Here is a 12,593-nt window from a genome sequence, read left to right as displayed (position 1 = left end):
GGCCTAAGTCATAGAGCATATTCCTGTGAACTATACTAGAGAACTTCAAAGCACCCTAAATATCTTCTTATTACTTTCAGAGCAGCATGATTCCAGATCAGAGCCAGCTGTTCCTCACGGCAAAGCAGGTATTTTCCAAGCAGAATTGCTGTATTCAATTGTCCCCTATTGCTCTGTATATAAAAAGGAAGATAACTGAATCAGATCAGAAGTCACCTGTGGTAACTCAGGTCTTGAGAAATCAGCTTCTAAAGAGCATTTCCCATCCTAGTCATCATCCCTCTATCCGTTAAACTGAGAGTTTAACAGTAGGATCAAATCGACAGCCTGTCTCCCCTGCCCAGCATACCTGGGCTTGTTACAAAGAGCATCCCAGTCAGCACCCAGGTAAATGGACTCTACATGTGGACTTGTCTTTTCCCACCCTGGACAAGACAGTCTTCTAAAAGGTGTGCTTTAGATTGCCACCTATCAACTTAGACTTCCCAAGTTCCAAGAATGTTGAGGAAATTTCCCCATTTACTCCTGATTCCTCAGCTCCCTCCTTCTCTTCCATTCTGGTTTCAGGGATGGGGGTGAGGGCGAAATAGAAGTGAAACAATGTAAATTGATGAGAAAGAAAGAGACAGATCTTACTGAGGCAACTTAGTAGCTAGATTTTCCCAGGTTTTTATTTAATCACTGATTCGGTACAAAATTGGTTTTCAGCTTTTTCAGGCCTCAGTTACTGCCTACAAGTATTCCTATTCACCCTAGATTCCCAGGAAGTGCTACTCAGTTCTGTGAATGTAGTTAGTCCGATGCTTTGAGAAGTTTAAAACATTTTTTGTTTAAACAAAACTTAGGAAATAATTTGCTTGCATTCTTTTTTATTTTTAATTTTTCAAGATAGGATTTCTTAGGGCTGGAGATATGGCTCAGAGGTTAAGAGCACTGACTGATCTTCCAGAGGTCTTGCGTTCAATTCTAAGCAACCACATGGTGCTCACAGCCATCTATAATGAGATCTGGTGTCCTCTTCTGGCATGCAGACAGACATGAAGACAGGATGTTGTAGTCATAATAAATAAATAAATCTTTAAAAAAATGATAAGGTGCCGGGTGCACACCTTTAATCCCAGAACTCGGGAGGCAGAGGCAGGCGGATCTCTGTGAGTTCGAGGCTGGGCTGGACCGACAGCCTCCAAAACAACACAGAGAAACTTTGTCTCGTAAAAACCAAAAAATAAAAATAAAAATAAAAAGATAAGGTTTCTCTGTGTAGCTTTTGGATCCTGTGGTAGAACTAACTCTGTAGACCAGGTTGGCCTTGAACTCACAGAGATCCGCCTGCCTCTGCCTCCCTAATGTTGGGATTACGTGAAGCAAGCTTGTTTCTAACTTAAATAAAAAATAAATATAAATAAATAAAGGTGTGCACCACCACCACCTGATTAATATATAGGAAAATTCTTGTGTGATGGATTTGAGTCCATTTTATTTGATTCATCAGTAGTTTTAAAGTATTACTTTCCACAGAGTGTGACCTCATATGCATATGCCTGTAATCTCTATACTTGGTAGCTGGAAATAAGTAGTTCAAAGGCATCCTCAGCTACTTAGCCAGTTTTAAAGACAGTCTATTCTATATGAGACCATGCCCTCCTTTACATATATGCATATATACAAGACCCAAATACTATAAAACACAAGAGGAGTAAAATGAAGGCAAGCATGCGGAGAGATTGAAATGGCAACCACATTGACAGAAATAAAACAACAAAATAAAACAACAAAAATAGAATATCATAATTAAAGTCTATAATGAAACATTATTTTTAAATATTCTTAAGTATATACCATATATACTTAAGGTGAAATACATAGAAAGTATATGCAAAGCACGTTATTTTCTCGCTACAATTCTAACTATAGTAAAATCTTCATATCCTTCAACTTCTTTTGTTCAGTGAAACTGTTTACATATGATATTTAACCAGTCAGCTCACTCCAAACAATGATACAGCTGGAGTTCAATTCTGTATGAATTATTGGAATCATCACGTAGTTTTGAGAAAAACGTTTTTTTAGGGTATTGCCTGCACAAGGAAGGTCAGAACTGATCTTCCTACTGTAATACAGTAATGAAAGGAGCTCATTATTTTATAGCAATACCTCTACATATGTAAGTACTGTTAAATCAGTCAAGAAGTAGGAAAAGGTTAGTATGTACAGGATGGGAGATGATTTAAATTTGCAAAAATTCACTGAGGGAGCTATGAAGGATATCACTATTGGGACATTTCTCCTTGTGGTTTCATTCAACCTAAAAGAACTTGTAGTTTGCTGTTTTATTGAAAATCAAGCTTTTTAATTTTGTTATATAAGCAAACAAAATATGACTATTCAAATGTATAATTGTTTTCTATTGCTTTGTTGGAAATATCTGCGTGTATTAATATTTTCTTCTATCACAGAACAAAAAGTTCTCAAGCAGGTCAAAGCTATTATAGCAGAAAAGACAGGTAAAGAAATTCCTTTTTAATCTTCTTATCTAGATCAGTTTTGTATATAGATATGTATAAATGTGCAATGAAGTTAGTACAATGCTTAAGTTTTAGAAATTTAATTAAAATATAATCACACCTTCTTTCCCTGTCCTTCTTTTTATGTCTCCTATGCCCCATGGCCTTTTTTTTTCTTTATTATTGTTACACACATATGTACATATGCATAAATAGGTCAATACAACCTGCTAGTTCCATTAAATGTTGCTTATTTAGGGATGACAACTTGATATTGATAACCAATGCAGGCTCGTCCCTAACAGAGACTAATTCTCCTTCTGTCAGCATTCATTAATTGTTTGTAGTTCCTTAGTCAAGGATCTCCCCCCCCTTAAATGTTAGCATGTTTAATGTTTGTCATTTTCGGTTCTTGTTTGGTATGAATTTTCATAGATGAATCAAGTATTTTTAAAGCCCTAAATTGTAAAATTCTCAGTTAATCTGAATAATTTCAAAATAATAAATTTTCACTGAAGGTAGTAGAAACTGAAGTGACTTAATGTCGTTTTTTAGAGTGTGACTAGCAAAATTGTATATAACTTGTTAGGAAATCCACTTAAAAATTAATTATCATGTATTCTAATCACGTTTTCAAATCACGTTTTTCTCAAATCTTCAAATTGCCGAAATCTGTATCAGTCAGATTATCAACAAGTAAACATGTTTAGTATACAAGTCAGATGACCTGAACTTAATTCCCCAATTACATAAGAGAGTTGACTCCCGAAAGTTGTCCTCTGATCTCCACAATGCACATACCTGCTCACTATCATTCATCTATCAATCATCTGTGTGCCTGTCTGTCTGTCTATCTATCATCAATCTGTCATCTGTCTATTTGCCCATCTACCATCTATCTATCTAACTACCTATCATCTATCTATCTACTATCTACTATCTTCATTTCTATCTATCTGTCTTTGTGTATATGCATGTGTGGGAGACAGAGTCTGTGTGTGCATGTGTAAGTGAGATACACAGAGAAGCAAAATCAGATACATACAACAATAATAAATGACATTTTAAAAATAAAACAAAATTGCAGAATTCGATGCTTCGTCCTGCTTATAAATTAGCTCACATGATTCCTTTAATTCCTCAGACAGTTGTATGGTTTTATATATTTAGAGGTTTGTCCTAAGGACTGATCATTAGAACGTGTCCCCATTATTTCAGGTGTGGAAAAGGGATTCACACTCTTTCTGTTTGGGGGACTTTCCCAAGAAGACAAACAAAGCTTTTGAGTCTTGTTCTGAACCGATGTCCTGAACCCCCTACTCTCTTTCCTTTGAATTATAGAAGAAATCTCATCACATTGACACTGAGCCACATTTTATTTCACATAATTGTTGTAAAACAAATCATCTATGAAGCATTCTTTCCTTTGAACTGAGATGATGAGATAGAAGGATTCAAATATTTCATGGACGAAAACAGAACTCAAGGAAAAAGAACTCATATAAAATATAGGCTATCCTGAGGCTACTTCCCATCATTAAATACAGCCATTCTTCTGTTTCTTCTTACCATTGAGTAAAATTGAGTAAATTTAAAACACCAGTAAATGTTGCTTTAATTTTCATAGTGCACGTTAAGACATCCTCCAAGCCCGGAATGTCTCAGTCTATTGTGGATACTTAAGGATATAAAAAACTAATTTGACTTATTTGCTTTCCAAATACAGAGATTACTACACATGTTTGTGCATTTCATATATTTAGTCAGTTTTCACTAAGCAATATGAAAAATTATATTTGCTATTTTAACATAATAGTTCTCAGAAAAAAACAGATTTGCTTTAAGCTGAGAAAATAATGCAAGCTAAGAACAAATATACATGGGTATGAATGAAATATTTTCCCTGTGGCTAATACTCATCAGTATGCTGACTACATAGCTTCAGTCTCCAAAGTGAAGCTCTAAACCAGCAAATAAAATAGCCCACTAACTTCAGTCTTAACAATTAGCTTACTTTTTTGGTTTTTAGCATAGACTATAACTAAAGTTCTGTATAAGTGATAAATTAGTGTTGTTTTATGTTTTTGATTTAACTTCCTTATTATTCTCTATTAGTCAATGATTCATGTTTGTATGGAAAAAATGTCTGAAAGGTCTAAAAGTATTATTAATATTAAACAAGTAAGTCCATACAGGTAATCAAACACTGAAACAAGAAGTAGGCTTTTAAAAAGTCATGTAAATTTACAAAGCGAATAGCAAGGGAAATTAAATGAGTAATTTCACAAATAACTATACTTAATAAATTTTATATTTTAAGCTGATTACTGTTTTAGCATTAGGAAATCAAAAATTTACAAGAATTTTGCCACATATGTACTCAAATAGTAAGATTTCCTTGAGTTGACCTTCAGAGATCATTTCCTTATGCACATATTGCAATGATGGATATTCTAACAGATGTTTTTGCAGTTCAGGCAGTTGTCAATATTTACCCATGTTCACACAAGTAGTAAATAATTAAGTCTAACGTTGTGTCACAATTATTATTCTGCTTCTCAGGGAGATGCCTTTGTAAAATACAATCCAAGATTAATACATGGCATTTTTAACCACTGAGTAAAAATGAAATAAAAAGTTCCAAAGATGCCATGTTGGGCTGGGCGGTGGTGGCACATGTCTTTAATCCTAGCACTCGGGAGGCAGAGGCAGGCGGATCTCTGTGAGTTTGAGGCCCGGGCTGGACCGACAGCCTCCAAAACAATACAGAGAAACCCTGTCTCATAAAACAAAACAAACAAAAAGAAGCCATGTTGGTGACCCAGTAGATGAGGTATGGATAGGTTTGTGGAGCCTAATTAGAATACAAAAGTACCCTAGCACTCTTGACACATTTTGGATTGTGTGTGTGTGTGTGTGTGTGTGTGTTCATTGTCACTTTACTTTTGTGCAGTTGTTCTTCTCCCTATACTTTATATTGGAATATTGACTTCTACATATTATTTTCTGTGAGAATATAACATAACACTTAGGTTTATGGGACTCTCTTTTTGAAAGGCATCAAATTTAGCTTGTAATTTATTTTCATGTGGTGTAGGTTCTCACATATTTCTTACATTTTTGTCGTCAGCCTATCCTTTAACTGCTGAGCCATCTCTCCAGCCCGGTTCTCACATATTTCTATCTTCTTCAATGGCTGGTACATGATGTTGGAAAAGAATATCAGTAACTAAAGAGAAATGTTTCAGGTCAAGAGTGAAAGAAAGGAGAAACATACTGGGGACACCCCTAGAGTAACTTTGGAGATCACTAGTGTGGTCTGCTCTAGCTTTTGCTCAGCTTCCAAATATTTGCACTTCCCTTTAAGATATTGCACCACCCGGGATTTCAAAATTCTGTGTTTGGTGGAAGGAAATTTTACTCTGAATATTTTCACACGGTTTTGAAAGGTGTGTGCTGCTCACAAATTTTGTTTCCATTTGCAACATCCTGGAACTAGTTGAGATTAAGCAGTTGAGATCTGAAGGTCAGAGTGATGCGTAGGGATATGAAATGTAGTACACTCTAGTGTAAGGAGCATCTATACTGCATTTTAAACAAGACAAGAGTCCATGTCCAGAATTAAATTCTTTCTGACATGGAAAGAAAGAAAGCTGAAGACAGAAACGTCAGGGGAGTAAAACACTGGCTGAGGTAAAAGACCGACAGATGCTACAAAAAAATGATGACCTTCACTAACAAAACAGCTTCTTCAGATTGCTCTCTTACACATGTTGCTTCTCCTTCCTTTTAAGCCACAGGCCATCAAGAGACTGATTACCCTGACAATATCTTTCAGGTGTCCCTTGACAATGGATATAGCCCCGTTTATAATAAATTCTTGACAGTAGCGTTTCTGTGTTACAAGTTGCATGAATTTAGATATATGCTTCTTGCACATGTGAGGGCCATCTGCGAACATGAAATGTGATACTCTTTGCTCATCTCCTGTGAATTTTTATTTTCCCCTCTAGAAAAAGGTGAACCCCAAGAAAAAGAGCTTCAGTCTATAAAAACAGGTATCTTTGGCCTTTTGGTTAACATGCTGTCTTTGTTCACCATGTTTATTAAATATGAGCATTAAAAATGAAATAGGCTCTTTTTGTTTTGTTTATCAGTACTTTTTAGTTTTGGGTTTTAGATTATAACTGTCTCACCTGACAGTAGAGCTATGGTATTATAGGTAATCAAAAATATCTACATAATACAGAGAAGTTCCAATTTATAACAGCAAAATAGGACATATAAAGAGTTAATCATATATGTAGCATATATGATGGATATTTTTCAGTTACACTTTTTTTCCTTTTAGATAAGCCTACGCCATCTCCAAGTAAGTATATCATTTGGAACTTTAAGGATATGGGTATGTGAGATGACTCATTGGGTATTAGTACTTGTTAAACATTCCTGGTGACATAAGCTCCATCCCCTGGACCCGGTTAAAGGAGGACAGAAAAAAACTTAATTCACAATGTTGTCATCCTCTGACCTCCATCTATGTGCACACACTTACATGCTTGTACTCATGTATGCATTTTTACATACTAATAATACACAAGTTTTAGAAAGAATATTCAGTTATGAGAATTTAATTTTAAAATGTCCAGAAGTGGTAAATTAAATATAAAAAATGGGTTTCTCAATATAAATACTATTATTTACTTATATATCAGACTGTCACTGATGAAAGATAAATTTTATGTTCTATTTATTAACACCAGAGTATGTGTGCCTTTGGTTAGGCCTAAATCACCGTATTAGGATATATGGGGAATGCTTAAAATGTTTTTCTTCACAATGCCTATGTAGCTGACACATTTTTCTTCATTGAGGGATACCAGTGAATAAAGCAAATAGTTGTGGAACTGAAGGGATGTTTCAGAAGATAATGATAGTGACTGTTCTTCCATAGAACCCAGGTTCTATTCTCAGCACCCACATGGTGGATCAAAACATATGTAACTCCAGTTCCTGACAATCCAATGCCCTGTTCTGGCCTCCAAGAGCACCAGGCATGCATTCAGTGCATATACATATATGCAATCAAAACATTTGCACATATAAAATAAAACTTAATAAATCTTTATAAACTCACAAGTTATTTCATTTCTCTTTTCCCTCCTCTTTGTCATGGTTTATTCAATAAACACAGTGTGAAGATTCTTTCAATGTTAGTGTGAAAGTCACAATGTGGGTCAAGAAAATTCATAATTCAATAATGCTAGAACTTTTCCTCAATTATCTTCAACTAATGTATTACCCTTTATTTTCAGTTCTTAAATACTTGAAGCATTGGCTTTAATAATTAAAATAATGTCTTGATGTTTCAAATAATAATAAAAAGACATTGCAAATAATAAAAATTCTTGCTTTTTAAAAATCCAAATTTTATTTAGGAATAAAAATATGCAAATTGAATAAAGAGTATCTAGAGGTTGATTTTTCTTTAAAAAAGTTTATTTGTTGAGAATTTCACACATATAATATGATCATATTCATTTTGAATTTCTTCTCTCCCAACTTTACTTTTCTTTCTTTTCATTGAACTCTTCCTCCTTCTCCTCTTCCTTCTTCACCTTCTTCTTTTTTCTTTTATTTTATTGAAAATGGATTTATTTTAATATAATATATTATAATGGCAGATTCCCCTTCCCAACTCCTCTTAGAACTGCCCTACCTCTCCACCCATCCAAATCAACTCCCTCTATCTTTCATAAGAAAACAAGCTAGCATTCAAATCTCCCCCTTATCCAGTTAGCTGTCTTTGTGGGTTTCACCATCTTGGTCTTCACCCCTTTGCTTATCACTCCTCCATCTCTGTCACTGGGTTCCAGGAGTTCAGCTCAGTGTTTATCTGTGGGTATCTGTCTCTGCTTCCATCAGTCTCAGTGAGGAAGCCACAGAAATCATGGGAGCCTTGGGTAGTAGATCAGTGTTTATCATGGTTTATGAATGATTTGGGAGCCCATTCCAAATAGAGGGATGCTTTCTCAGCCTAGACACATGGGGAAGGGCCTAGGTCCTGACCTGGATGAAATGACAGACTTTGGAGATTCACCCAAGTACGGCCTCACCCTCCCAGGGGAATGATGTGGGAATTGGGTGGAGGGCTGGTGGAGGGACAAGGGAGGAGGGGTGGGAGAGGGATCTGGGATTGACATGTGAAGCATTCATGTTTCTAATTTAAATAAAAAATAAAAAAGAAAACAAGCTAGCATCTAAATAAAATAAAATTAAAAGCAAAGTGGAAATAAGACAAAACAAACAAACAGAAAAAAGAGCCAAAGGAAAGCCCCAAGAAACACACATACAGACTCAAAGACATTTGTGTCCCTTACAAAAATCTGATAAAAATGAATAAAAAGCATTATATAAAAGCAAAGGAACTGTAAATTTTTTTTTTTAAATTTCAGTCAAATCATTCTAGACACATAAACAAAACAAAACCAACCAACCAAACAAGCAAACAAAAATCTCAAAAAATAACATTGAGCTCATCTTGCATTGGCCATCTACTGCTGGGCATAGGGCCTACTCCTAAGTGTGGTTTGTATTCTCAGTGAGACTTCCTTGAAAAAAACTAATTTTTTGTTTGTGGGTGGTTATCAATTGGACATAGCTTCTAGGTAAGGGATGGGAGCTTATGTCTATTTTTCTTCTCAGTACTGGGACCCAATCTGGCTCAGACCTGTGAATGCTGTCAGAGTCTCTTGAGTTAAGATGTGTATTAGTGCTGTTGCATGCAGAAGGTCTTTTTTTCTTTTGTGGCCTTCATCCTCTCTGGATCTTACAGTCAATATAATCCTCTTCTGCGTTATATCCAGAGCCTGTAGAGAAGGGAATCAATGAGGATATCCCATTTAGTAATGAGTGTTACAAAGTCTCTCACTATGTGCACTGTTCAGTTGTGAGTCTCTGTATTTGTACCAAGTACTTCAGGAGGAAGCATCTCTAATGATGGCTGAGCAAGAATATGCCCTAAGATATAGAAGAATGCTTTTAGGAGTCATTGTGTAGCTATCTTCGAATCCTGTTAGTCTATGTCTTTTTGTTGGAGAATTGAGAGCACCAATGTTGAGCGTTATCAATGAGCAGGTTTTTTTTTCTTAATCCCTGTTATTATGTTGTTGTGGTATGTTTTCTCTGTCTTTTGATTTGTTGATCTGAGATGATTTTCGTTTTCTTTGGTGTAGTTAACCTCCTAAGGTTGATGTTTTCATTCTAGAGCCTTCTATACAACCAGACTTGTGTATGGTGCTTAAATTTTGTTTTTAATACAAAATGACTTTTTCTGTCACTTGTGATTGAAAGCTGTGCTGGATCTAGTAGTCTGGGTTGCCTGGTAGGGACTTCTCTGTCCTTGTCAGTTGTGGCCATTGGATATCCCAGGTTGGTTAGAAAGTATTTCTAGGTATTAGAGTTAATGTGGGTTCTGAAATGATCCACAGGGAGGAGGAAAGCTGGTTCTGAATAGGGATAAAGCAGAATCCCCAGGTAATGGAAACAGAGAGGAAAGAGAGATTTCTGCAAATGATCTGCTATGGGGCTGAAAAATAAGATTGGGGAATTGTGGACAGAGGACAGGAATGAAAGTGACGATCACCTACCTGATTTCCATGCTTGCTGGTCAATGAGTTCCCAGGTAGATAATGCCCCTGGGTACTGGAGTCTATCACAAACAGATGGTGTGAGGAGGAATGTTGGCTCCATGCAAGGTTCACATGAATCCCCAGGGAATGGAGGCATAAAGGGAGCTCATTTAAAAATTTTAAATGCCAAGAACTAACTGCCTTCTTAACAACATTGTAACGTTATATAAAAATACAACTACAGTTTCCTCTGAAGAGTTCCAGCATCAACCTTGAACATTATCTACTGCCCTTACAATGGAGGAAATTGTTTGCATATTTAGTTTATATCATCACCACTGATATAAAGAGTATTACTATAAAAGGGTTCTAAGCTAAAAGAGAACACATGCCATATGAAAATACTATTCTGTTTATGAAATTATTATTATCAACTTTTTATAGTCATTATTAAAAATATTTTGCTTCTTCTTAAACTATCGAAGTACCTCCCAGAATTTTACAGATGACTGATGGCTAAATATATGTTTTCTATAAATTCACGTTTAAGAGGTATGTTTTTATAGTTTGAAAGATTTATTTTTGGTAAATATTGATCTTTTCATATAATTTTAAAGATAAGAAATCTTGCTGAGTAACATTTAGAATGTTATTAGTCTGTGAATTAACTGAAGGAGAAAAGACAGACTGTTTAAGAAGTGTTACAGCTAAAGGTAAATGTCATTGTGTATCACTAGGAGCTAAGTCAGTTGCTGCTATAGCTTTGTCCGTTTTTCATAACCCCCCTTCATTCCCATGGCACAGCATCTTATATATAGGAATTTAATAAAAGTTAATGGATAATGCATGTTTTATGAGATCAAGTTAAACATAGATTCAACAAAGTTTGAAGGTTTATATTATAATTTTATATGGTTTACAATTTATATGTATCATATTGGATGGTTTTTAATAGCTTTATACCATAAATCCATTTTCAAGGTAGATGTCGCATCACATTTTAGAAGTACTGATTATCAAGACATGTCTCTGTCCTTTTGAGGATTTTGTCTATTTTTATTTAATAATAATATCTGAAAATAATATTCAATTACCTACTGAAATAAACATTATTCTCTTCTATTTTTTATGTTTTTAACAATTTTCTTTAAAGAGGGGTCATCAGAAGTCGCAGACTCAGGTAAATATTTCGTCTCTGAAATGAAATAATATTAAATTATAGAAAGCAGTTGAAACAAAACCTGGGTTTTTCTTTAACATAAAGTCACCCAAGTACTCAAATTCTCAGTGTTCTTCCTCATCTGCAGACAAACACAAACTTCCCAAACCCACTTGTAAAGTAAATTAAAAACATACTTCAAATTTCCACCATACATTTAGTTTTCCCTCATTATTTCTGGCTCTTGTCTAAAACACATACTAAAGAATATCATCAGTCAGTCAACACTATGGTTTGCTAATCTACTTCCACAATCTATTTAGCCATCCCAATGACTTTTTCATTGTTTGCTTTCATTAGTTTGAGAAATTGCTACACAATGGAAAAGTCTTAATTATCTACAGCAATCATGAAAATTTAGATTATTTTTTCCGTTTCTATTTTTTCTTTCTCTTTATAATGTCATAGTCTTGCTCTTCAAAATGCATAAGATAAAACACAGGGGCATTGTACATACAGGTAGCTAAATATAAGTAGCATACTTCTTTTCACACATAGAATGTCCCTACTCATCTTCAAATGGCACATCCCTCATCACCCTCCTCTTCACATGGGCTCGCATCTCATCTTCAACTGTCAAAGAGTTATGAAAACATCATGTTTCATAAGTTGATTATTGACTGTTGCTGTTTTTCTCCCTAGGGAAAAAGAAAGTTGAAAAATATCAAAAGGAAAGTAAAGGTAAACTTAGGAAATTTATATGTTTATTTCTCAAATTATGAAAATGCTGGCACTGATGTTATTGAATATATCAGAATTTTAATCCGATATTCAAAGGGTATAGGCTTTATAAACTTATAATTAAGAATCAAAGGAATAGAAATTTAGATCGTGAAGCAAATTTTACCTGCTATTGATAAACAAACTCCATACATATGACTTTTGAATTGTGGACATTGATGAGTCAAAATTCACTACTGAACTTCAAGATGTATGAGTTAAAGATTTATTTAATATATCTATTTTTACTGAAGAACACTAAAAATATATATATATTATCAGGAAAAGATAAAAATAAGCCAAAACTTTGAAGTTGAACTCATTTGACTTATATTTTATTTATCATTAAATTAAATTTAATGTATTCATTTTAAAGGTATTGATTTGATTAAAAGAAATCATTGATGAACATGCATCGATGTCATTGTCAAAATATTAGAAAATGAAAGATAAGTTTTTGAAATTAAGCAGTTGTTTGTCACTGGTGGAAAATATGAAAACTGTATGAGTTCTTATCCC

General features: G+C 34.6%; 1 protein-coding gene across 1 annotated transcript in view; it reads left to right on the top strand.

Annotated features, from left to right (window-relative positions):
• Positions 1-12,593, top strand: part of Trdn (triadin) — a 372,838-nt gene that overhangs the window by 334,915 nt on the left and 25,330 nt on the right. The window contains exons 27-32 of the mRNA XM_040758270.1: positions 81-128; positions 2,457-2,504; positions 6,518-6,562; positions 6,856-6,876; positions 11,289-11,315; positions 11,997-12,035. Coding sequence (XP_040614204.1) covers positions 81-128; positions 2,457-2,504; positions 6,518-6,562; positions 6,856-6,876; positions 11,289-11,315; positions 11,997-12,035 — 228 coding nt within the window. The remainder of the gene's footprint in view (positions 1-80; positions 129-2,456; positions 2,505-6,517; positions 6,563-6,855; positions 6,877-11,288; positions 11,316-11,996; positions 12,036-12,593) is intronic.

Source organism: Mesocricetus auratus, unplaced genomic scaffold, assembly GCF_017639785.1.
Source record: "Mesocricetus auratus isolate SY011 unplaced genomic scaffold, BCM_Maur_2.0 Super-Scaffold_100018, whole genome shotgun sequence".
NCBI classification, from domain to species: Eukaryota; Metazoa; Chordata; class Mammalia; order Rodentia; family Cricetidae; genus Mesocricetus; species Mesocricetus auratus.
The sequence above is the reverse complement of the archived record's forward strand: the minus strand, read 5'-3'. Positions and strand labels throughout refer to the sequence as shown.